The 27,890-nt window shown below is 39.7% G+C and overlaps 1 protein-coding gene across 1 annotated transcript in view; it reads right to left on the bottom strand.

Annotated features, from left to right (window-relative positions):
* Positions 1-27,890, bottom strand: part of spon1a (spondin 1a) — a 65,719-nt gene that overhangs the window by 14,052 nt on the left and 23,777 nt on the right. Inside the window, exon 7 of the mRNA XM_076726863.1 lies at positions 5,494-5,558. Coding sequence (XP_076582978.1) covers positions 5,494-5,558 — 65 coding nt within the window. The remainder of the gene's footprint in view (positions 1-5,493; positions 5,559-27,890) is intronic.

Here is a 27,890-nt window from a genome sequence, read left to right as displayed (position 1 = left end):
ATGTCAAATATTTTGTTGACAGCGGGGATATTTATTGATGTGTGGACAGATTTGCTAAAGCAGGGCTTCAGATGGTCAAAGCTCAGTCCGATCATCAGCAAATTATTGTAGCGATAGAAAACCTCAGTATGTTTCATGTGTTTCTACCATGCAAAAACACTTTGTTGGACAGTAGTTAACAGAGGCTAGCCAAGAAGTGGGGCTAGGTCACTATCCAAGCTACAATTACACCACACCACACACCCACACAAACCATTGCAATTAACCCCAAAGAGTAGTTCTGAGAGTGGTAGAAATAAAGAAGGAAGCTCATTAACAGCTGCATTCTTGTCTTCAAAAGCTCCTTATTTGACACCACTGACAACCAGCTTATTTTTATACCTGCTAATCAGATGTAACCCAAGTAGTCTTCTGGTTATTATGAAGATGCCCGACAAGAGAGAACGGGAGTGGAGAGACAGTGAGGAGCCAGCTGAGTGTCAGGGAGGAACTGCAGCTGTCATGGACACAACCATTTTAATCCAGTATGAAGTGGGAAAAGTGGCAAAAGGGGGTGAGCTAGTGAGAAATTTAGAAGAGGAAGACACTGCTGTGTACAGAGTGACTTGGTGGTAGAGAGTGAGAGGATACAGTGAACAGAGTCATAAGTATTTTATCTGAAGGCAAATGTGCACAGAAAGAATATACTGATTCCAGTCAGAGAGACATGATCAGATTGGGCATTTACATGGTTTTTAGGCCCTGATATTTTTTATTTTTTGGTAATTGAACAGATTTTCAAAGGTTTACACCACCCCTCTCCACCAGAGTGAAATTTCCTTCTGATTGGGGCAGATCGGGCCAGTCTCTTCCAATTGAGATGGTGACATGAGGCATTTTTATTCTGACTGGGTCATTATTCTGATTATTAGTGGAATAAAAGAGCCCATGTTAATGCAGCTAATGTGGAAAACACTTGTAAACTCAAATTGGTGGCTTACTGCAGGTAAGGATTGCTTAAAAAAGTGCCACTTGACAAACAATGTGTCTGTTTCAGCTACAGCTGCAGCTATTGACGCTACAGCAGCTGGACTTGTATTATGAATACATACCTGCCAACTCATAGACCCTAAATGTTTGTTTGTGTAGGTGGTCAGTGACATAACTAAAATTTAAATGTTAAACTCTGAATAAAATTGTGTCCCAACAATTACAGCTTGAAGGGAGCTGAGGCTGGCACTCTTCCTTCTTCCTCCAACATAACGATGTTCCTCCAACACATCACATTTTCACACTTTTTTGGTACACAGCCATTTCCTACACCTGAGAAGTATTGTGAATGAGATCTTTCAAATTTTTAAAACATTACTTGCTTCAGTTCCTCTAACCACGACAAAACAGGCATTTTGGAGCCACGTCTGCCATGAACTGAGAGAGTTTTGTCAGTCTATGAAAATGTGTACGGGGGTCACTCACATACATTTCTGTGCCAGTTTTTTTATGCCTGTAGGTTGTATGTTCATGTTTGTGTCCATCTCTTTTTCAAACCTCTCTATCGACAGGAGTAGAATCAAACAATCGACTTGCTTGATGCACAGATCTGTGTAACGTGTCGTTGAGACGTGCACAGAAGCTCCTCAGTGATCTGTGGTTACCCATAATGCCCCTCTCTGCGCAGGTCAGCAGGGATCTTTACGTGTGACTCTGGAGAAGCATAATTCCAGCATTACTTGTTCCCAACACAGTCAACAGTAATATTTTGAGTTTGTTTGAGGATAGGCAAGAAAAGTAAGAGCCTCAGAGGAAGCCATGATGAATTGTGACTGAGACTGAGTCATATCCATCGGCCCACAAAGATCAGATGGAACATTTCACTGATTAAAAATAAAGGAGTGTATTATCGGCTTTTAAATTTGGAAAAACTAACTGTAACTTTGCTCCAAGTCATTTCTGTGTACCTTGGCTGCAGAGCGATATGGTAGTGAGAGGACTATCAAGCCACAAGACTGATCTTAAGAACAGCTGAGCTGGTCTGGTACATACAGACACTGTGGGTCAGGCTCACTTAGCAACAGAAAGGCAGTTTCTCTCTCAGTGTGCAGGGTGGTGCCACAGTAGTTGTAGTTTTAATAAACGACACAGAAAGCACAGGTTGGACGGTCACACTTCGAGTGGAGGAATACTGAGGGAAATTCACACCACTAGAAGATTAGAATTGGAAGCTCATGTTTTCATCCTAGTTTATTGTTTGACCTTATTTATTGTTTAATCACTCTCATTAAATTCTATTTTCAGTTCTATTGGGCTTAATTATTCACCGAAGGCCCAGTGATCTGAACCATATTGACAGATGCTTAGGTCATCCCTCAAGAGTCCGTCTCGTATACCTTTTTCCCGGAAAAGAAATTCCTACTGCACTCAAGTTTATTTCTTTTTGCCTATTATGAATTGGGTCTCAGGAGAGCCACTGCTGTAGACATATTGCTGTAATATGTGTGATAATGGCTGTCACTTCTTCTGCCTCATTCCTTTCTCATCGCCCACCTCTACTCTCACTCTACATCTCTGCTGCTTTGCCCTTTGTTCCAGCAATCATTTTGCTCTTTATAGTCAAATCAAATTGAAAGCTTGCTGCAAGAGGAGCCACTTCATTTCACAGAGTACAGCTGCAGTACACATACCAGTTTCAAACCACATAATTAACCTCAAAAAAAAAAAAAAAACACTACTAGTGTATTTAAACCCCGGTCTCTTCAGAGGCTTTATTTAATCACTTGCGTATTCTTCATGCTATCTGTTTTCCTTTATCTCTCTTTCTTTTTCTTCCAAACTACGAAATGTGCTGAAATACACATGCACTGATGCATTTTTCATGTGGCTCATATGTAAAACTAAAGACCTTCTCTAAAGATTTTAACAAGGTACATCTTCCAGTTGGTTAAGCAAAACGTAGACTGAACTACTTTCATGGTGAGACCACTTCCATGTAGTCATCAAAACAAAACATCCTCTCCTTTTCTTGCTCCAAGCCAACATAATTGATCTGACACACTGCTGCATGTGCTTTACACAATCACTGTGTGAAACAATTAATTGGTTGCCCATACAGCACACAGTAGGCTAATTAGCCCTAGTGGTTATCACTGCATCTATTCCTGGCTGTGTACTTTCCTTTGGAGACAAAATACATGGCCTTCACTCAGGCCCCGTGGTTGAAGAAACAACACTGCACGGGCCTTTGCCACTGAAGTTCTTCTGAGTTAGCTGAGCCAACAAGCTTCTTGTTTTTCTCATAAATAAGAGATTAAATGGTTCTTACGAATTTAGGAGTAAATGAGCACACTCACTGTGAGCATAGTGTAGCTGGCAGTTTCAGGGCACCATTGATCTGAGTTTTCACTGATCAGCAAACTCTTGGTCGAACTTTGGATGCTAACCTCCTTCTGTATGTTCAGACACATAAAGTCTTAAAATCTTACCTACAGCACGATATCATGTATGTGGAGAATTACTGATGGTAGAGACTAGTTTGGTCCATTAACTCCAAATTGTGGACACAAATGTTGCTTTCCAGTCATTTTAATGTGGTATGACTTAAAGTTTGCTTGAGAAATCCCATCACGTACATTTAGGAATGTAGGGAGCACGCTGAACATTTTCTGGCATGTTAACAAAGGTGCTTATATACCACAGACCCATTTCGGACCCCATAGAGTTGCTCAAGAATGATTTAAATCCATCCTAATACAAATTCACTGCAGGGCTGAGACAAGCACATGAGGGACTTCAGCATTAGTAATAATGCCGGCTGGTGTTAAAGGAGGTCTGCTGTGAATCAACCTTTGAGCAACTCCTGTTTCTACACATGCATTAAGTCAGAAATGTATGTAATGTAAGTGTTACATAATGCTTTTACTTAAAAGACAGAACAACAAAAAAGAGAGTGGAACATTTTGACTTTTAAGTTCGATACCCCATCAGTCCTGATGGATGTGTCCTACTGTGCAATCTAATACATTTTTCCTCAGGTTTTTCCATATTCTGTATAATAGAAAAATAACCACATTTTCTTTTGTACTGAGCAAACTATGAGGGTTTAAGAGAGTTAATTTCCATATAATCTTTTGGTGTATAAATTATTGGAAGTTGGACTTGCTATTTCATTTTGATGTGTTTAAGTTTACTAGCTTTGTCTCAAATGCCTGGAAAGGACTTTTTCAAATAGTATTTATTCAGATTTCTATAGTACTACCAGTGCTGGGTACAATACTGACATTCTTTGCTCAAATAAAAGCACATTTACTCCCATGAATTTGCTCAAGTGAAAGTAAAAGTCTTTATTAATTTAATTTACCTATTTCTGTTTAATACAATTATTTTACCTCTTTTTTTATCTACATGAAGGTATTGATAAGATCACTTTAAAATATCATGTTTGCTCGTTGCCGTCTACTGTTGCTTTCTTGATATGGAGATGCAGCCAACCAAACCAGCTGCTTTGATTCAAAGGACATGATTTGCAATAGCACAGGCAACCAGTGCAACGTAATTGTTCCTCAGGCATCTATGAACATAATCTTTACAACACGAAGAATTATTGTGGCAATAACGCCTGAGCAGCCCATTGTTGAATGAAGTGGGGTAAGTCTGTATATAGATGGAGACCTGAGCGTCACATGCAAAGCTCAATCCGCCCATATCTGCGCTCTCCCAGTGCTTCTCAAAAATTACATTTCATTCATACATTCATGAATAAATAACAACTGGTAGCCTATTGAGTGAAAGGCCAGGATCAGTTTCACCAGCAACAGTCTATATAATGAATTCACCACCAGGCATCACTGTAAAACAAATAACAACCAATGCAAATTAGAGAAAAAACAAAGAGAAAAAAATATTTGCCTGATTTTCTCAATATATTTGCATTTGCTCAGCTCATTAATAGCACAAAGGCTCGACTCTTTGTTTGTGTCGTGTGACCCTTTAAAGCTCTCCTGTGTGACCATGCACACACATAGCTTGGGTGACAGCTCATTTCTGTTAACATAGCAAAATGCATAGTATGTAAAAGGTAAATTAAAAGTGCAGTTTTTAGTCACTCATAAAAAAAAACAACTATTTTCATTCATGCTGAAGGTCAGAATTGTTTGGAAAATGTTTATGCAGCACTCTGTATCTGGCTCATATGAATTCATGGTGTTGTTTACTGTAAACCTATGTGAGCTGTGTAGCTGTTGAAAAACTACATTCATTCCTTCATTCACGATAAAATAGGATACTTTTCCGCAGTTATGGGAATTAACAATCTGTGAAGACAACACCAGATATTTAATATTCTGTAGCAGTGTGATTCAGTCTTTAGCAAGTTTTAGGTCTCCACAAGTTGGCTTTATACTGTAGTCAAATTATTGGAAACATTTGTAGATGATTTGCAATTTCTGATAACACAAAGCAGCAGCGTAGTCAGTGGCAGATATGTGGTGAGCATTATGCTAATCGAGATATATTACTTACACATTAAGCGGTTGCCAGGCTGGCCACTGCGCTTTCATTTTGATGACTGTCAGGACGTCATCACCCTGCAGAAGAGAGACAGACAAAGACACAAAAACTCAATCTCAGTACCCCGAAATAACACTTCACTCTTGAACAATCACGCTTCGCGGGCGAATGATTAAACGAGCAAATGGAAGACTTTTTCCATTTCCACACTTAGTCTATAAAAACATTATGTTCAGTGGATAAAGATGCCACGTGTGGTCAAAAAGAGCTGAAAATGCAACTTCAAATAGAGACGAAAAGCACTGGAAAAAATGAGGAACAAAGATTAATTTAAACGTGACAGGGGAAAATGAGGCATGGCCCTGGCTAAAGAGGACCTGTGTTTTCAACGGAAGATGAAAGAGGACAACAAAAATGTGCCAGAATTATGTCTAGAACGCAAAGGACAATCGAGACAAGTTTGGAATTAAAGAAAAGGCGTTTAGTTTCTGCTCCAATACTCAGAGCAAATAAACTGAACCAAGGTAACTTCAGGAAAAGGTTAATATTCAACCTTAACTCACAAGAGCACATACCACAAACTCCTCCTACACGTCTTTCTATGCTCGAGCACAGACACAGGAAGGTGGCCTCAGTTACAAGGCTGCATAAGTCTTTCACAGACACTAAAGCATACCTTGAAAACAGTGTTGAATCACGATGTCACACTGCTGAGCTTCTTCTCTAGTAATTTGTCAGATAATGTACAGATTGGAATACCCTAAAGCTTATTTATACTACCCGGTGCCTTGAAAGGAGATTTCATGGAGCACATAACATACACAATCTGACTGAAATGGAAGAGGATTTCTGTCTGTCCGATTCTCAGAGCCACAGTTTTAGCACAGGTTATACCTAACGAGGTGCCAGCTAATTAGAGTTTTAATGTTAACGTTTTGATAGCCCCATGCAGTGGTTAACTTAATGTTATGGAGGTAATGTTAGCTCGATAATGTCAATGACTAATGTCAGCCTATCCTCTGTGACACCTTCAGAACCAGCTATAACTTGGGCCAGCTGGCATGAATTCATGAATTGTATGAACAATAATGATATAATGCTAAAGATTTCATTCATTCACTATTACGTCTTCAAAATCTTCAGATTTGAATGGCAAAGCTTTTCTTTCAGCGTCTTGTTAATGTGTACCTCCAAATTTTGTGGTCTGGGACTGCTGCTCTGCTTTCTGGACTGGGCTGTCTGTATGTTCATCAGTTTCAACATGTATTTTCACAGTGAGAGAGTGACTCATGGCAGTTTGTTAGGGTTTTAGGAGCAACAACAACAAAGCTTTAATCGTGCAGTAGTTTCATTACAGTTTCCACACACAGTGTGGAATGCTTCCAGTCGCCAGCTTAGAAATAAAGACAAATGTTTTAACTCCATTTATGGAATCTTAAAGCACATGTAGTGCTTTCTATTGGCCACTGCCATTGATGCTAACAGTCATAAGAACTGTAAATGGCCCTGCCCCCCATGCCACTGATGATCCTCCCAAACAGCTACAGAGAATTACACATGGATGTCATTATTTGGTTGAGTAGTAGAAGATGTAAGGAGGTATTTCTAACATGCTACAGTTGTTCTTGTGTTTGTTTAAAAGTAAACAGAACTGAACAAAATCTCAGTACAGGTTTAAAAGCAGTATAGCCCACTAAATGGGGTTATGCACTCAGTATCTGCAGGGAAGATTGCCAGTGGACACCAGTTCAACGTAGAGGCAATGTCAGGAGATCCCATAAAACACCACACACAAACTGAACATGAACATTATATAGTTGCAGTCAAAGGCCACTGCTTCCCTCAGAAACCATCAGAAGACTGTCACAAATGTTCTTTTCACACAGAGCCAAACAGATGAGAATTAATTACTTTTCATTCAGTTTACTGCTTCTCATTAAAAGCAGATATGTAATATACATAATGTGCCTAACTGTTGCAATGATGACAGTTACCCTCCTGTCTCCTGTGGTCAGGAATCTGTTGCTCTGTGTTATTAAATTTCATTGCAGCAAATCTGACAGGCTGATAATAAGTACAGCAGACTAATCCTGTTTTAGATTCAAGAGTGTCACTGAAGGCTGTGCCTGTGCTAAGGATTCAAATATTTTATACTTATGCGTTTTCACACATTTCCACAAAGCGACACAGTACTGCATTCTTGGAGAATATTCACACTTTTGAGTAAACATTTCAGTCAGTACTAAATCATATTTACTGAGGCACTTGCAAAATGAACAATGAATAGCAGATGACAGTTCTAGTCTCGGTTCAGGTTGTCAAGTGCATTTAAATAGTGAAAAAATGTTTGGTTTGCACAAGGAAACATGTTTAGGATTTTGAAGATACTCCAGTTAAGTATAATATATTAGAAGAGCTGTGACAGTAATGTGGCATCTCAAGTTACTGCAGCTAAATATACAGAAAGAGAAAAAGCATGCTTATTTTGCTTTTAACAAACAGATCTGTCTCTTAAATGTGATCTAGGAAGTTTTCAACAAGCAATTTCCCTGGCTGAAGGTGAAAAGAATGGCATTTAGAAATACTGGTCTGATGAGGAATAGAGCTAGCAAATATTGCTGTGAGACCTTTCGAGAAACAGATATCTCACAACCGGCAGCATCCAAGACGTGACAAGGATCACTAGTGAGCGAGCCAAAAAAGACCTTCATCCACAATTTAGTCTTTTGGCAGCCATTTGCAGAACAAATTGAACTGTCAAGATGCGACTCATAACTGCTGAAAAGGACACATTTCATGTTCTGCACCTGCAAACCCAGAAACAACAGAATGCTTTTCTTTCCCTTTATCTCTCTCTATTTCGCCCTCGACCATCCCAAAATAGCTATCCACAAATGACCATATGGGTTTGGGGTTTTTTTTTCGATCGCCCTAGTCCGTGTTTCGGATTTTAAAATGTTGCAACTATGAAACTCTCTAATAGGAATCTTTGTTTCTTCTTTGGGAAGTCTGAACCCCTTCCTCAAAGTGCCAGTAAGTCATGCTGGTCAGGCAGCACTTTTAACAGGGATCAGAGGAGCTGATATGATTGGATGTAATTGATGCTAGCTTCACAAGTTATCAGCAGGCACACTGTGTGCCCCTGGTCATGAAACTATCACATGAGCACTGCAAAATATAGCCCAAAAGCTAGTCAACAACCTGCATTAACTTGACATTTCAAAATGTCTTGGAATCTCCATTGAAGGTGTCCTATATTTTCCCAAATAACACCAACTTCGCTTTTAAAAGTAGAGCATCATGTTTCAGGCTACCATGCTCATTACCTACATCACTCAGCCACTAATCAGGTGTCAAATACAAACATAAGCCCTGAGACATCTCACACAAAGAATACTATATTTGCATTTCAGTGTCGATTCTACATGTAATATGTCTCGATGTAATAAAAATAATCTAAACTGTGTGTAGGAGTAAACCTAAGAGTGAAGAGCACACTTATTACACGTTAAATTTCTGCCAACGTCTTCACTCCAGCATCAACCAAAATCCAAACAGCTGAATTTTCCCTCGGCCTCTGATGCCAGACAATGAAACCTCTCCCTTGTCCTTTGAACTCTCAATGGAATTGCCAATGAACCAGGTAGCTCTTGCCAGCATCTCAACTTTGTTTAGCACAGTGTTTCTCAATTCCGGTCCTCGGGCCCCCCTGCCCTGCATGTTTTAGATATTTCCTGCTCCAGTTCAAATGAGTGGCTCGTTATCAAGCCACTGCAGAGCTTGATGACGAGCCGATCATTTGAATCAGCTGTGGTGGAGGAGGGAAACATCTAAAACATGCAGGGCAGGGGGGCCCAAGGACCGGAATTGAGAAACACTGGTTTAGCAGGACTGGTGGATCAGCTCAGACGCCGTCAGCCACAGTTTAAGACCCTCACTATGGACGAGGAAGCCAGCGAATCACCACAAAGAAAATGCAAGCAAGCAACCGGGACAGGTGTGACCTCAGCACACGGGACACTCCCATCAAGCTGAACCTTTCCAGTGATTTTAACAAACCTCAGTAACTCGCTCACACTTTGCTTGATTGCATTTTGGTCACGAGACTCTTGGATCTATGCTGCCCTGCTCTACATTTAAGCAAATATTAACATTATTGTAATAATTGCCTATTATGATTATTATTACATTATTACATACATCAGCAATTAATTTTTACACTCCCAAAAACACACCATTGAGTGAAATGTTCCCTGACATGTGATTAAAAGAGGGTGCATCGCAGAATCTCACTGCTGGCTCTCTTTCAGTTATAATTGAGTCTTTAGTCTACCGTAGAAAGCCTCTGTAGGATCAATATAGAGGATGTGATCCAATATTTCCCATCATTACTTACTAATTACCTGAAGTCCATCACTTAGTAACTCCCTAGACATTTTGATGGAATGGATAAGTTTTATAATCATTTTGCAGACTTGTCAGTGCAGTGTCTGTAAGCTAGGCTGCCAGAGGCTCATCTGCCCCTCGGTACAAGACAATTCATTTTTTATTTCCTTATAATTGACAGTCAGCAGCATCAAAAATGCATTTTTTTTTATTTAATGCTAATATGTGCTGGTTTGCTTCCCTTCCACGGCTGCATTACATGCCACACAGTTGCAAAGTGATAAACACGGCATAAGATAAAGATGTTTTCATCACTAAAAAAAAAAATATGCAAATCAAGAGCATTACACAAGCAAATAGGCTCCTTCATCACCAAAAGCACAGCTTGCAAACTTCAGCTAGAATATAAATCTTCAGAGTCAGGGACCCTTACACCCTAATGGACTGCTTTTGACTCTAATAGCTCTCTTTGCAACACAAATCCTCAGACAATCCCTCAATCTTTTTCTTAGCACCGTTTGTAGAGAAAACAGCAATGATGTTTACTTTGAGATTTACTCCATTTTACAAGAATCATACTTTTCGCTTTCACATGAGAATAAAATGGATTTAAATAGCTTTAATCAAATGTCCAGAAATGTTTTCAGAAACAAAGAGCAGTCTTGTTTTTAGCTTCCAAACCATGCGTTTGTATTTTACTGACTTCATAAACTACTACAGGAACTGTTGTGCTTTTGGTTTACAAACAGCCATAAAATTCTTCAAACTAATTTGAAACATAGTATCAAAAATATTGTATATCATGATATTTCACAATATTTTTAAATATTGAAAATATTAATAAAAAATAAAAGTAAACATACTGTATGCACAGTGAAAACAGGTGGACAAAGACTATTTTCCAACGAGTCCTAAGAACACTTTCCATTCATTACACAATGCTACAGCATTATGACTTCATCATTTCTGCACAAACCTTTGCCAGAATCTGGATTTCACTTGCCCAGAGTATGTTTCAACATGATTTGTGCAAAGATTTAAATCTGTATGTTTACTTCTCATGTATGCAACTGGAAACTTTTCCACTTCGGACTCAATCTTTTGCTGTGTACATTCATTAAGAGACAAATATTGAAGCATGCTGCCATAAATAAACTCACTTTTACTGCTTCACACAACTGCTGTTAAGTTTAATGACTGGGAGCACAGAGATTTATTGGCTTAATGACAAAATGTGCGACAGATCATTACCTTAGCATGGAATCCCAAGACTGAACTCATTTCTCAATTAACAAGTAGAACTGTGCATGCATCCGTTCACGCAGTTAAGCCATTAGTGCGCCAGACTGAAATGTCAAATTATGGTGACTGACTTTATTGACAGCAAGAGCAAAAGAAAGAAGAAACTCTCTGCCTGTTTTTCAAAAAGTGACAAACAGCCCCGAAGAACAACACACCGACATATGAAAGAAATGTGCCAGGTTTCGCAAAATTACTATGGACCAAAGCATAGACCAGCATGGCATAGCATTAGCATGGACCAAACATAGCACCTTACACAAATCACTGAAGTTTGTAAAATCCGATCTGTTGAAGCTCCTGGCTGCAACAGTTGTCCTGTAACTGTAGATTATGCAAAGAATAACAGGTTTTGCAACTTTGCGTCCCAACAGTTTCATAGTGCAATTCACTTTTACACCACTGTCGTACTGAGGTGATTTACAGCGGCTTTGCCCAGGACTCTGATCTGGATCATATTTTATGGAGAAAATATTTTCTGGTTTTCCATCTGATGTCTTTGAGCTGCTCTGCCTCAACTCTTTGCGATTCAAGGGTGGACCTGATGGACAGATTGCTTTACTTGTTACTAAAGTAACCGCTGCTGCTGCTAACTGTAGCTGCCGTTAGCTAGTTAGCTCAGTTAGCTGTCCACCCTGTGCCTGAAAACTTTCGCTTCCACTGGTTCTTTTCTCAAATCAGTGAATAAAGTTATAAAGTTGTGCTTTTGTACAGTAATCAGAGAGGCCAAGCAAGCTAGTTCTTGCTTCACAATGAAAGAGCCACCATTCAGCCAAGTCAGCCCACACTTTTTTACTGTTTTCTTAAAGTTTGCATTTTTGTCTTATTTTCTTACATGTTTTTAGCACATTAGACCACCATACTTTTCCATTTTCATTGTTAATTGGACAAATTAACTGCCACAATTATTTCTAAATCCACTCCTTAGTGTTTGTCACACGCGTGTCAAAGGCAGGCAGAGAGGGACAGGATTTCAAAGATGGCGTGTAAGTAGACCTGCTGCTCAAATGGAGCGCATATTTAATAATGATGTCTAAAACTGAACCCTATTAGCAGTGTAACTTGTCCCTTACTTCTGCCCACTGCAGTTAGCTTTTCATAGAGACTGTCATTTACCTGCGCTAATTTAATATTGAGGAAAAGCAAATGCAGAATTCTGTTGTGTCCTGGAGGATGGCAGCTCAGGGACAACTACCAGGAACTCATTAGAATGGGCTCAACAAGTGTCCTTTCAATTTATAAGCTTAAGTACAGCAACCCAGTAGTTACTAATAAACCCACATACTGCTTCTCACTGCTTCCACTTCTCAAGGCTCCAATTTCAGCACTTTCTCATTTTAACTGAATTACTATACAACTATTATTATTAACACTGACAACCTTTCATTACCCTGTGTCCCATCAAGCTTCTTCCAAAGCTGCTAGTCAAAAAATAATGCAGATTTATTTCAATCTTGAATAGATGCATTTTGGAAGTTTGCTGCTTTCATCATTTGTGCAGCACCACAAAGTTCACTGAATCAGTGAATACTAATGCATTACATTAACTGATCCCTTTCTCTTGTTGCACTCTATTACCGTTGACAAAAGATTATTTGCACCACAAGTGACTAAGATTTTAACTATCAAAATAAGCTAAAACAAACATTTGTCTATTTTGTCTAAAGGTTTTTTTTTTTTTAACGTCATTCCAATGAGAATCACTATTCTATCTGTTTTTGCAATCAATCATATTGTATGATGCATCATGTTGTGCATCACAATCCCTGTGCCATTAATCGCTGTCAGACCACAGCAGCACACACAAACACATCTGTCCAACTGTGGACAAACACTGGCTCACGTCGCAGTACAAAATGTGACTTATTAAAATACTCTATGCAATAAGACAACATCTGCTCCAAGTCAATTATCTCACCATTGTCCAGCGAAGCAAAGGCCCATTTATCAACGTCAGGCAAGTAATTCACTCCTGAAACTTTTTCCTTTTTCTTTTTTTTTTTTTCTTTTTTTTTTCAAATCCAAAAGAAGCACTTTCATGAACTGGGTGTTGTGTGGCAGCAAATTTTAAGTTGAGTGTATTAATTAATTGATAACCCAAATCTCTACATCGTGTGGCTGAGAACTATGCCACGATGAATTATTACCCAGTCATTATAAAATCTTTCATATTACTGAAGAACGTTGCCAAGTTCAATAAGCAGCATGTTGTTCAGTGGTCACATCAGAGGACTTCAGGCACATTTTCTACATTTATGACTCAACAGAACTTTATAAAACTGCTAAATGTTTGTGCAGCTTTGGATTAAGAACCAACACTTGTACAGTTATTTTCAATATCTGTGAAAATGATACTTCAGAGGATAGTAGTAACTGTAGGTCTGCTTGACAAAAGAACCATAATCAAATATCCTTCTTTAATCTCCATTATGGATAATATTCTAGTCAGGGAGAGGAGGGGGGTCTGTTGTCTTTCAGCAATAAAGACATTTTAATTGTCTATCGTCATCCCCGCGGAGTGTGAGGCTAAAGGGTCGAAACTACACTTTAATGTGAAATATATTCGTAATGATAATAATTCCCAATTTGCTGAAATATTGACGAGTCTAAATTATTTCTACAAATTCTAAGAGATTCTAATCACAACCTGGACGATTCAACAATGAGTGCACAAATAGAATATTAATAAAGGCAGATGAAAATAATTAATCTAAGGGGAAAAAAACAGTCAGGAGAAGCACTTCATGTGCATTCAGCTTCTGAGGAGTGAATCCATTTACACAATGTGGTTCAACTGGTCTGTGAACAGCATGAATACAGAATGCAGCTTTTGAACAAATACAAAGTCCAATCAAAAGTCTTCATAGAGCTCCTAGTTGACTGACGGGGGATCCAGCTGTGGCACCGTCATGAGAAACTGACGTCATTTTAGATGATGGTTCAGAGAGAACTGTCATCTCATTTCTCTAAAAATGGGTTTCCCTGATTTATCTCTCCTCCCATCTTCAAGGACAGTCTAAGTCGGCAGGAAAAGATGGAAATGAGGGAAACATGGATGTCATTAAAGGAACTGGGAATTACTCTGAGTCCATTATTTATTGGCCACATTTAACACTTTTCATCTGAACAGCAAACATGATCATCCTGTAAACCTTTTCAAAAAGACTACAGTTTGGATACTTACATATTTGCAGTTCAGAAAATCATTAGGTGATTAAGTGCATGCTTTTCTTGTAACAACTGGGAAAGATCTCGCCCATCGGCACAATGTGTGAAGCAGCATCCAGACGTTGCAGGAGTTTATGGCAGTTAGTTACGGTCATTTGCCATTTTGTTTAACAGCTGAATGAAAGAGATGACAGAATTTAATGTCATTTAGCCACCAGATTATATTCCAGCTGTCTTGCTGTATCTCAGAAATGCAAAACATGACTGTATTGTGTGTTATGATTCCCATCCCTAACCCTAAGGAATTTTTGTATTATCCCAGCTTCAGGTTGTTTTACTTGTTTGTTTGTTTTTTCTTCTGATTTAATCTTCAAAAATGGTGAAATGAATATACGACTCTGAAGTATGCAGACAAGAACACGTCTGATTTTGCTCTTAACCTTAAATAGTGGCCCTGTGCAGGAAGTGAGCCCACTGTCAGAGGCCTCTGAGCCCCCGAGGCCAAGTTTATCCTGCTGGGGTGGGAATAACCCTGTCGCAGTCCCTTACACTGAGGATATCAGGTATGAAATTGGCTCACGGCGACTTGAGGGTGTAGTCTTTAACTACTGTTCCAGTAGTACCCCATGTAGTGCATGGTTCTCCCATTGGCACAGAAAACCTTAGCAACCCTCAAGTCTTTTCCTTTTCTTCCATCACTAGGACAGCTGTGCATGTGCATGCCCACAGGAACCCCCGTGCTACTGCAGGACACATTTCAGTGCAATTATTTTTACTCTCTCTGCATGCCTCATCTGTAACTCCGCCAGTAATTTCTCCTGCTCATTTACTCACTTAGGACTGACTGGTCTTATTGAGATGCTAGTGGTGAAACTCAAAGTTAGATCTCTGTGACATTTCGAGTCACTTTGACCAAACTGTGATAAGCAGTGCTTTCCCATATATTGAATTTACACAGGTAGCCGACCTGAAAACATTTTGGAATTTTAATGCCATGCAAAATTACTCTGATTGCTTGTGAATGTGATTCCGTTTGGCAGTCACCCCTCAGGTGGCAGATTTCAGAGCCTAGACCACCAAAAATAAACTAAACACTGATACACGTGTTGTTGTGTCTCTGGCGCTGGTCTGGTCTCGGGGAAAAAAAAGGCAATGCAGCTGCAGAATACATTCTTGTCTGTTTGCATGTAAAGCGATATGTGTGTATGCATGTCAGTGTGTGCCGGGTGTCTGTGGGCATGTTGATCTGTGCTGCACCTGAGCCCATTATTGACGGGGCAGCATGATTACATGCCTGCTCATGCATTAATTGGCTTTCAAATGCCAACCTGATCATACAATGTAAGTGATTCTGAACATCTGTGCATGTAAATGTTTGCACACGTGTGTGACAAGAACTGGCACAAGTGCAAAGCACTGTGTATGCTCAGTGATTGCAGTGGAGCACAGAAGGCTGATGGCTGCAGTCAGGCAAATGGGTTCATCTCAATCATATTTTCAGGGTGATTCAATAAGCACAGTTTCTATTAGCCTCTGCAATCTTCACCTAACTATCTGACTCTGTGTGACCCTATGATTTTATTGGTTCAAGTTAATTATGTTTTCATGTTTACAAATAATTAAGATAAAAATTACACAAAGTATGAATAATTGCTGCAGTTGCTGGATGATTCAACCTCAAACTAGACACTAAATGAGCAAGAACCACATTTCATATTATTATGTGAGTTACCAGTTTATCTGGTAAATCTGTTAACCTCATGTAATCCAATACAGTAGCCCTGTAATAAATTTTGTCTTTGTTCATAATGTTCAGATTTAGTTGTATCTGAGCTGTTGGCTGAGCTCCTCTGTATTGGATTATGTTTCAGTTTTGTCCATCCAGTTTACACACCAGAGAGCTGGAACATTAGAATCACCTTTACATCATTAAAACCTGACAACTAGAACATGTTGTTAGCCAAAAATAAGATATTTCAGAACAGAATGACACTAAAACACTGAACAAATGGCAAATATTGATACAAACAATTATTCATCAGTGCTATAAAAGGGCCATTTACAGTATCACCCATTAAAGCCAGACACACAGTGAAGAAAAGGCCCTTTTTGTCCATTTTTCCAGTCACTGGACATAACTCTGAACACCTAGAATTGCTTCAGCAGATCTATCAGTGGAAATCAGTACCTACTGTGCCAGAAAGCTCCCTTTTGCGAATACAGTATGTGTAAATGTACAGGGACTACTGATGGAGGGAATGTGATGCTAGAAAAGACGAGAGCATGCCATCATATCACAGCTTCAAGTGTTAAAAGAAATATGATTTGCTCTGTGAAGATGGCTCTCTGTGGGATGAAGCGTATCCCAGTTTTATGTTACATTGCATTTTGGCTTGCTTGTTATGAGTTCTTTTGGATGCAGCAACCTGGTACAAGGAAGAATAAAGAGGTCCTTAAAAGAAATGTGACTAATAATTCTTATTCCTTCCCACTACACTAGTGTATTTTAATCTGCCTCTGGTTTGATGCCAAGTAGGGAAGCAGGCAGGATGGCTGCCTGGCTATCACATGCATTCAAAAAATGACTTGTATAAATGTCTATAAATGTCACACATCTCGTAATTTCTCACTTCTTGATATGTGTGCGTAAATGTGTTTTGCCTATATCCACTATATCAGCTGTAGCAAAAGGACATGTGAGAAATGAACAATTTGTGATGTGCACTGTAGCCTCACTGAAGGCTTTGACAGGATTTATTTCTGCAAGCTCACAATTCCAGGAACAATTTTTTCAGTGACTTCAAATGTATTGGTACATGAACACCTCCTGTGGCTCAGGAGGTACAGCGGCCGTCCACTTATCAGAAGGCTGGTGGCTCGATCCCTGGCCTCAGCTGTCTTGAAGTATCCTTGGGTAAGATGCTGAACCCCAAATTGCCATTGTATGAATGTGTGTGTGTGTGTGTGTGTGTGTGTGTGTGTGTGTGTGTGTGTGTGTGTGTGTGTGAATGGGCGAATGCACACTTGTGTTGTAAAAAGCCCTCTGAGTGGTCATCACACTAGGAAAACACTATACAGATACAGTCCATTATGTTACCATTACATTTTCCAGCATACAGATAGAAAGATATGATACCAACCATCTCAAACATATTGAAATCAACACTGCAACAATAAGAAACAACAGATACTACTGCACAGTACTGTACAATATGTAAGAAGTACAGTAGGTACATTCCTTTAATAGTTTAGTATCTATTAAAATGTCGTCAAAAATGTCTGACAACGTCACAACTTTAAACTTTTTTTTCTCTCTCTTCAAACTTCCCATCAGTCAATCCACAATTCTGGAGACTGTCTGTCAGATACACTGCAAATTTACAAGCTCTGAATCTGACAGTGAGGGACACTGGAAGTTTAAATAAGACAGCATAGACAGACACAGGAAAAGGGTGAACTATTGAAGAAACGAGTGCCTTAGGCACGCATGCTTTTGTCTTCTTAGAAAGTCATTAGTGTCACAAGTGTAGGACGATCATTGGAATTGCTGAACACAGTGTTTCCCCCTGTAGAAACAGCTTGGGAGTCATTCAGAATTACAGTATTAAACTCCATATTTCTATTCCCATATAAATGCATTTTAGTTCAGTGCATGGGTGAGATGATGATAGAGCCATCCTCCCTGACGAAGCATATGTACCTGGGAGATCAGAATGTATCTAAGGTGAAAATAGTACTAAGTTTTATTTACCACGAGAGAAAACATGGGCCTGCAGAGGAACGGATCCATCTTAAAGCTTCAAGGTAAAAATCAAAAGGACATGACAGGAGGAAGGAGGGCATACACTGCACATCATATGAGTATCTATTCAGTAATACAGTCATCTACATGCACATGAAAATGCTCTTGCTGGGAGTTTTGAAGATGACAGGACTTAAATTAAACGTAACCCCCTCGTCTTATGCATTGCGAGGAGGGATTATAACAGTGCTGTATAAAATAGCTTTAGTGAGCATACTTGCATATAAATTCTGGGAAAACAATTCCTTCAAAGACAAGTCAAAACACTTGTCTTAGTCGAAACACTTGTTGTCTGTACAACATTAATTACATGTTGTACATGTTGTACATGTGCATTGCATCTTTTTAAGCTCACCGTAAGACTCCTCTCCAACAGCCATATCAGACACTGGTCCCTATGCAGCTCTGTATATATGGTTACATACTGTATGTCCAATAGGACTTTAGACAATAGAAATGAAGACAGAGCATGCACATTAAAGGTACAATTAAGGTATGAGGCCAAAAAAGAGGAATAAAAGCTCAGCATAAGAGCAAGGACTCATAAAATATTACACACTTCTGACAATGAACATCATATGAACAAGCAGGCTTTGAGGCTGTTTTTACAAAGGTACAGCCACAGAAAAGGCTCCGCACAAGCTGGAGAAGGGAGATCTCATTCCCAATATCAGTGTGAAGGCAAAGTAGGAATGACTGCATGTCAGGACTAAGTAATTCTGTATTTATAAATCACTCTGTAAACACTCATCAAATGCATAATTGATGTATGTGTCACTTCTGTCTACAACTACACATTGACAAAGCCGTCATTTGCAAAAGGTAAAATGTTATGATTGCAAGTCATGAAAAATAAGGTTTTTATTCAACTTTAACTGCTTGCCAGTGTCTCTCCATCTAGATTGCCTGAAAAAATATTGAGTCGCTTATTATTGAACTACTTTATTCATCTGAATTTATTATATAAATGTAAACCAAAGCGAAGACTAAATCTATCTAACCCCCTAGTATGCAGGAAGTTCACAGGAAAAATTCAAACTATATCTTAACTAAAAACCTAATAGACTAAGAACACGCTGGGCCTCAAGGCTCCCAGTAGGAGACAGTCAGAGAATGGACGGGCTTCTTTCCCACCTGCCTCGAAGCTTAGGCTAATAGGTTACTGAGCATCAGTGTGCTGTATATGCAAAGATCCTGCTTGTAGGTAGCTTCTGTGCATTCTACCTGGGATGTTTTTCAGTTATTATTATTTTTTATAGATTTGCTCACTCAAACAAACTGGCTCATGTAGTGGAAAAAAATATTGTGAAAAGCTCAGTGGAATCATTTCCAGAACAGAAAACTGCTTGTATCATTAGAGAAGACACATCATGCAGGGCAGATGACATACTCGCTCATCTTGGAGGGAAACGATTCATATTGCATGAATAATTTCCATCTAGTTCTGACAAGCGCAGTGAACCTACATTTGCAATGCTTGATTTAGCATTTGTAATTCCCTGTTAGGCAAGAAACAGCATTTAAACTGGCATCATTGCGAATAAGAAATGGTTAGGAACAGAGTCACAGTGTTAAGATGGTTTAATATTGCCTGCATACTCCACTGACAATTGTGATGATTTGATATGAACATGGGCGGCAAGGCAGCCATACAGTGGTCTATGTGCTGAATGAACAATCAAAAACCTGCTATAATCAATCTAGCACCTTAAACCTGCGCTGTTTTAGTTTTGAGTTTAATACAACATTTATCTTATGATATTCATTTGTTTAAGAAAACACTTAAAATACACACATCTCAATTGAGTCTGGGACAAAAGTCATGAGTACAGATTTGGTTGTAGAAGGGTAACATTGCTTATACATTTAGTGGAGTCTGGGGAAAATCAAGGCTATCATTTGATATTCGTATCCCATTTATAAAACACAGTGGGGCACCACCACTAGATAAATAGTAGCCAGCTGTTTAAATTCAGTCAATGGAATCTGAGCCACATTGAATCAAAAAAAATATTAACAGTTGCAAGATCCTTACTGGACCCAGCTGATAAACACCTGGAAACACATACTGCATACAGTATTAATTCCCATTTTCTTTTGGTGATTTTCAAACAGCCAATCCTCTTCCATACACGAGTCTTTCAAGCACGTGTCCTCTCCCCATTATTCTCTGTGCTCTGCACGGATGATTAAAACATGACTCGGGACAGACACCAGACCATTGAATTTGCAGCTGATTTAGCACTGGTTGTACAAAACAACAATAAAACCAGTTATGGATGACCCAGTCCTTCTCGCTCTTGTGTGAAAGCAAGATTCTGAACACCAAGACTAAATAACTGGTCATAGGTTTCAGATCCAAAAAACAACCGGATTTTGGAGCACTAATAAATTGACCAAGAATACAAAAGCAGATGGACAACACACTGAAGTCCATCAAATACTGTTTTTATGAGGATTCTCAAGAGCTTTGCAGATACAACACCATAGTAAAGACCTTTTCACAAAAGAAAGAGCAAACTTATCAAAACACAGACTATTGCCAGCAAAAGCTCAAACATTTGTTCCCAATATCATACAGCTTTCAGAACACCACACTGCACCACTAGAGAAGGAAATCATTGCTGATCCATCTCAACCCCTCCACAGTGAATACACCATCCTGCCCTCAGGCTGCCACTACCAGCTCTCACTGTTGAAAAACAAAAAGAGCTGTCAAATCATTTAGTCCTACAAGTATCCACCTGTTAAACAGTGAATAATCAATGGGCTGCTGAGCAAATGAAAGGCATTGTACTGACTTCTGTGTTTTGTGTGATTTTATGTTTTTTGTTTGACTGCTTTACACTGTACGTTGTTCACTTTAATCACTTACTGTTTAATGCTAACGTGCATGGAAGGCCAATAGCCTGAGGACCAAAGACAGATCTATTGTGATTTTAAGCAAACTGTATGACATCAGGGTCCACACCACTGTCATAACTGTGGGCACATTTGGGCGCGCGTGTGTGTTTTCGTGTGTGAGCTGGTGGAGCGTTCAAATTTTGAACCGAGACTCTTCAGGGTTGAGTTGTCATTAAACATTGATGATGATGATAATGTTTCCCAGAGCCTTGCTCGATAAAGCAGATGAGGTAGTGCACAGATGATCAAGGTTCACAATGCAAATGCAACGGTATTCACATCTTTCATGCCAACAAAGCCAGTCTGACAGAGAAGTAAAAACCAAGAGGAGACGGCTGTGGAAACTGCTGATGTCATTCACACAGTTTCTGGAGAGAAATTATACTAATGGCCATCCCCAGCTCCTGGTGGCTGTGATGGCTAACAACATGAGGGAGGTAACACCCCTTTACTCACTGCAATAGCAGGAAGACGTCCATGTGAAGCAGTAACAGCTGGAGCTTCTGCCTTTTCAGATCCCTTCGGAATATCAGCCACAGGACATACTCGTATAATCATCATGCTAAAAAGATCATTAGTACTAATTACCATGCAAATACCCCTGTTATTGTCTCACCTCATTAATATTATCACAAAAGCTTAATTCCTCCGAGTGCAGAACTATGCAGATAAGTCATTCATATGCTTTGTCGCCACTATAATACAAAGCAACCTGACACTGAGAACTGTGACATGGCACACTGTGTTGCAGGAGATGAATGAACTCTACTCTGATGCTGAACACAGTTTACACATTTAGAAAGATTCTGCCCAACCTACAGATGGCACAGAACTTCATTCTGTATTTAAACTGGTCAAGCTATTCCCGAGGACACCACAATTATGTGAAATTAAGAGCTGTGAGCCAAAGCTTCACTAAAGGAGCCTTTTCCCTGTGTGCGATAGCAGCCCCTCTGATGTTGTAATCAAAGTTCTGCTCAGGAATCTCTCATCTGTCTGTCCCAGCACGTACTCCAAACTATTAATAGACAAAAATAAATTTCTTCGAAATTCCAATGGGATGCATACTGGCTGTTATCATTGCGTAGTGTAAAGGCTTACACAGCCTTCAGGTGTTAATTAAATCTCCACTGACATCCCCACATCCTGCCCCGCAGAATACGCTGCAGTTCAGATACTGCATAGGTGAAGCCACTTCAGTCACACAAATCATGCTCAAAACCGGACAGGAGGAACATCCTGCAGGCTAGGGAGGAAACGTGGTGACAAGGGAATCGTCCATGCTTAAGGCAGATGAGTTTGTAAGCGCTGACTGCTTCTCTAGAGAGCTGTGAATTGATTTGCTGACTGCGGTTGTCCTCGGTGGCAATCTCTGAGCTTTGCAGCAGAGTCTGGAAGCCTATAGTGCTGCCTGGCACACTCATTCATCAAGCAGCCTGAGCCATCATACAGGCAACTCCAGCAGACCTGAGCCCAGGGCTAGGGGATATTATTAGAGATGAATTGAGGTAACTGCCTTTGATGACCCAGTTCAGGCTGTCTGTCGCTCTCTGAGCTTTTCTTCCATTTTACTAACTTTAATACTTACTTCCAGAATGCTTTCTCTGTAAGGAGGTCAGTGGCCATTGAGGCTAGATGTACTGCACTGCAGAGTGTGTGATGATCCTGAAACTGCCCACCGCTGGTAAGAAAACAAAGTTCTACCAAATCAGGCTCAGCCCTGGAGCTTCAAATTTATTTAACCCAGATATAGTCCATGTGTTTATCATATTCACAACAACAGAGACATCTTATACATACTTATGGAAGCACTACATCACACACAGTTGTGCATCAAAATACATAATTCAGTCTTAAATTCACAAGAGACATTAACTCAGCATTACCTCCAAGGGGGAAAACAAAACCCCGCTACAGGCAAAACATTACTTTGCTGTACTTAGATGTACAGAATGCAAGACCACCGAGACTGTCAGAGCTATGTCTCTTTGCAGAATACATAATGTGTGTGTCCATTTGTCCTAACAGACGATGCATTCAGGAACTTATGGATGTTTGAAACAGAATACATCAACACTTTTGTGTGCCATTGAAGAAATACAGTAGACCCATTTTCAGCAAACAAAATTTCAGCATAAGTCGACATGAAAGTAACAGAAGGTACACAAAAGGCTTGCGGAAAGGATTATGTGTGTCTAAGTGCCCACAGCACTGTTCCCACTAACCTTTACATGCAAGACACATATAACACAGTCTCAAAACACATGCACACCCAGCACTAAGATGGTTTAGATGCTGTAGTCGGCACTGATGCATGAAATGCAGGCCACAGAGCAGTATTTACATCAGATGAGTTAGCTTCACAATACATTGCTACAAGAACCAGCCAGTCTCCCTGCCCTCAAAGTCCATCATCCAGTGTGAAGTCCACCTGAGCTCATAACATAAATGCCATGTTTTTGTCAGTTTTCTCTACAGAAGAATCATATCCACAGAGTAACTATTATTACTGGGTTTTTTTTACACACACACACACACACACACACACACACACACACACACACACAGAGTAATGAGCTTTTTAATGCATTTGAGGCAAAATAATGCAACTTTAGAAATGAAAGATGCAGCACTAAACATAATGGAATAACCAATAACCTGGAATTAGCAAAAGCTGTAGTGGTGAAAAAAACAGTGTTTCTGGATAATAAATTTCTGCTGTCTTCCCAACTCTTATGGAAAGCTAGTTAGCTGATAGCAGCAGATGGTAATAGTGTTGACAATAGACAATCGCAATGTTAGATTGTGCTTACATACTCTGTCACACATCAGACAACAACATCGAGACAAATCTTATGAGGTATGAAACTGTAATGCACCTGTGTTTGATTTGACATGTGTGGACATGTCTGAATGCTCTACCACGTCCTTCACTGTCAATCGCATTCTGTCTCCTTCATCTGTTTGACCCGTCCCTGGGAAGACAGGGTCCAGGTCCCCAACCTATCAAATGATATGGAGATTGCGGTGAATCCTGGGCTTCAGAGCCACGGTCTCATTTACATAGGGACGACATAACAGGCAGAGCCATTGCTGAAAACAGATTTGTCGAGGCCACCTCATGAATAAAAGATGACACCAGTTTATAATGAGGGTTTATTGTATTTAGCTGGTTTTGATCTCACAAAGATATATATATATATAAAAGAAAATCAGAGACATCTCTATTCAATATCCAAAAAAATGAATTCAGGAGAATCGCCACTTCGGCTGCACACAGGTTATAATGTGTGATGCACACACAGAATGTTAACGAACGTAAATGTAGGCTGAATCACAAGGGCTGCACTTCCTAACAGATGGCATGGAAATGAAATGCACTGAGTAATCCTTAGTTTCATCTCTTCACAGTTGAGCAAACATGTGAGAGGCATATGGTCTCATACATAGGTCTGTTTGACCACATTAATACTGAGGAATTTCATATCCACTAAAACTGACGTGGTTCTCTGACCCCTGTCCACACATTGTTCACTTGTTTTATTGTGTGTTTGTGAGCTGCAGCACTTTTGGCACCAACAGCACATTCACACAAACAGATAGTGACACACCAAGCATGGTATCTGCAGTTAACTTCTCAAAAATCAAAAAAAAAAAAAAAACAGATAAACACATGGAACACCACAAGAGATGTATTAATAGCACTGATTAATAACTGATAAAAGGGGGAAAGATTTCCGCCTAGAGGCTACAGATACGATGCTAACTCAAAACATTGCAATGTTTAGCATAAATTTGAATCTTAATTTGCCTGAACTGTGTCATCTCACACTCACAGGAACTGACAAATATTCACAGAAAAGTTCTGGCACATCCAAGTAAAACAAACAAGGCACATGTCTAATCCTTGAATGTTATGATGCACAAACAGGAGGGGCTGGAGCAGCCTTACGTTTTCCCTCCTTTGCCCGCTTCTGCTCTCTTATTCCATTCAGTTCTCTGGACACTGGGATGCCTTCATCAAAGCCACCTCCGGCCAAGATGTCTGAGATTCCAGAATAATCCGGCTTTTATCCCTGTGAGTGTGAATGTGGCCCTGATTCAGCCAGCTGTACTAAGAACCAGTTGAGTCAACATTAAGGGCTGCACACTCACGCACACGCACACAAGTGCATGAATATGACAACACATTATACATATTAACAACAAACACATACCATCATCACCTTCATTATGAAGAAAATAAACAATCCAGTCACATGCCCAAACTATACGCATGTGTGCACTCAAGGCATACACATGCAAATACACAAAACACATAACACATAACTCTACCCCACTGAATTTTAAAATGTGCCAACCTCTTGCTGCACTGCTCGATTTTGGCAATCATAATAACGGTCCTGTGCACCAAGGCAGGCATTAACGTTTTTGAGAGCTTTGTTTTCCCAAGCAGGAATACTTCTGCTGGGCTCATAAAGCTGACTTGACAGGCTGAGAGACATTAAAGTATAATTCCCTCCTAAACTTCTTCTTCTTCTTCTTCTTCTTGTTTTTAACAGACAGCCAATAACATATGGCAGAAAAGCAAAAGCGTGGTATAGCAAGGGAGAAGTGGCCATGGGGAGTTGGCAGTGAATAGCTAGAGAATTTCTGCATGCTCTTACAGCCACTGGGGTTTGGCATGGTGCAGCATGGCTTGGCAAGGTTGAATACAGAGGTGGGCTCAAGACTCCCTGGGAGGATCCTTTATAGCTAATTGCTATCCCACTGTGGCAAACCTGACCTCATGCAGCAGCACTCGCACAGAGAGATACAAAAGGAATACAAGGACAATGACGAATGGTATGCTGAGAGAGAAGAGAGTGATGACGATAACAGAGACAGAAACTGAGGAAGAACCTGTAACTTATGTGTGAATTAACATATCAACATCTTCTGCATTCCACTCTGCTGTGTCCAGAGGGCTGAAGTAGGATTTTGAAGAGAGCTACCTGCTGGAACCATCACTGTGATAACATGGTTTTTCATGCCCCTGAGGTGCAGCATTTAGTGCTTCACTTCAACAAAACTTCAGTCCCACTGGCATATGTATGCACAAAAGGAGAAGCCCGGAAGAGATTAGAGTTGACTGACTAACAACATTCTTTGCATTTATTTTGCATAATAATGTTTACTATTTAAAGACAAATATTATCATGTGTGTTACATTTTGATGGAGAAAATCCAACTAAGCAAAATCACCAAAAATCAACATTTTGCACATAAAAATAACCATTTTTACTGTTTATGAAGTACAACCCTCGCTCCATCCTCGCTTGTGAACGACTGAGCCTTTCCAGGATGCCCCTTTCACACCCATCATGATACTATCACCTGTTACCAATTAACCTGTTTACCTGTGTACAGGTGTTTTTGGAGCATTCTACAACTTTCTTACAAAATCAATGAAGTTGATGAGGTAAAATATTAAATATATACAAATATTGTCTTTGTACCGTTTTCAATTGAGTATACGTCAAAAAGAATTAGCAAATTATCCCGTTCTGTTTTCATGTTTATGTTGTACATAATTACGTGTGTTTTACAGCATTTAACCGCATTAAAATTTACAGATTTCTACTCCTCTGGCAAACATTCAGTGCATGGCCCCCTTTGAGAGTGTTTGATGGTTCAGTTTCCCTTCTCTGTGCTTCATTATATTACAACATGGCTGAGAAAGGGTTTAGCTCAGAGGCACTCAAGAGGAAAAATCTGAACCACTGTAAATCCTAACAGCATTTAAACCCCCCACGACTACACGGCTTGACCCCTTTCAGCAAGCCACTTGTGTGAAGGACGTCATACAATACAGCAGAAAGCTTACTGTATGAGGATCTCACAAACATGTTTCTACAGACATAATCATCTCAAATACAACTGTCATTAGAGTTTGTAAGTGAGTGAGTAATCACGAACTAGCCCCTTTCATGGAAGATAAAAGGGTGTGAATTTCATTGATGTAGCATACATGTTTGCATGCTGCACAGGCCCAGGCACAAGATAATTAGTTGGCCAAGGAATTAATCAAACGGGGGGGGGGTTGAAAGACCTAGTCTGAATGACATCAAGGTGAGGACCAGTTTCATCTCTCATTTGATGAGAGACTGAATCTCAGAGGGACATTACAAAACTTAATGACGCAAGAAAAAAACTCCAGTTGTTCAGCCAGGTCTTGAATGAGGTGTGTGCCAGAGAAAGAAGAAAATTCACAATCGCTCATTATCAAAATGTCACTTCAGTTCAACTTCAACAGTCAATGGTCTGAAAGTACTTCTCCTCAGACAGAATAATAGAAAAAGACAGCAAACAGTAGCAACTGATTGATATCGTGACATAAAATAAGTTCACTTTATCCTGAAACCCCCCAAAATTATCTCTGACGATCAACACAACAGACAGTGGCTCATCTAGCTGAGCATCTACTAAACAGTTACACCATTTCTCAAGACATAAACTCTGTTTAGACTTCTGACTGGACAACGCTACCGCAAGAGGTAATTAAAAGTGTTCCCAAAGACACATGGGGAATGCAGATTTCCATGCAGTCAAAAGTGGTTGTGAAAGTAATTCTCTGTGTACAAAAAGAAACACATATAAACATCTGCTCATTCAGTGAGAGGCAAGGACCCGAAGGATCCTGCATATCTATTATTCTCTACCCACGCTCCTGACTGCAGGCCTCCCACTTACAGAAGGCAGACCTTACTGTTCTCACGACAACTGAACTGCAAAATTATCATTTGAAACCTTGCAAGGTGCACAGAAAGATGAGCAGTAGGAGAAATATTAACAACAAGCTTTTTTCACT

The sequence above is a fragment of the Chaetodon auriga genome, chromosome 1 (genome assembly GCF_051107435.1).
Source record: "Chaetodon auriga isolate fChaAug3 chromosome 1, fChaAug3.hap1, whole genome shotgun sequence".
NCBI lineage: Eukaryota > Metazoa > Chordata > Actinopteri > Chaetodontiformes > Chaetodontidae > Chaetodon > Chaetodon auriga.
Note: the sequence above shows the minus strand (reverse complement) of the source record. Positions and strands in the feature narration are given on the sequence as shown.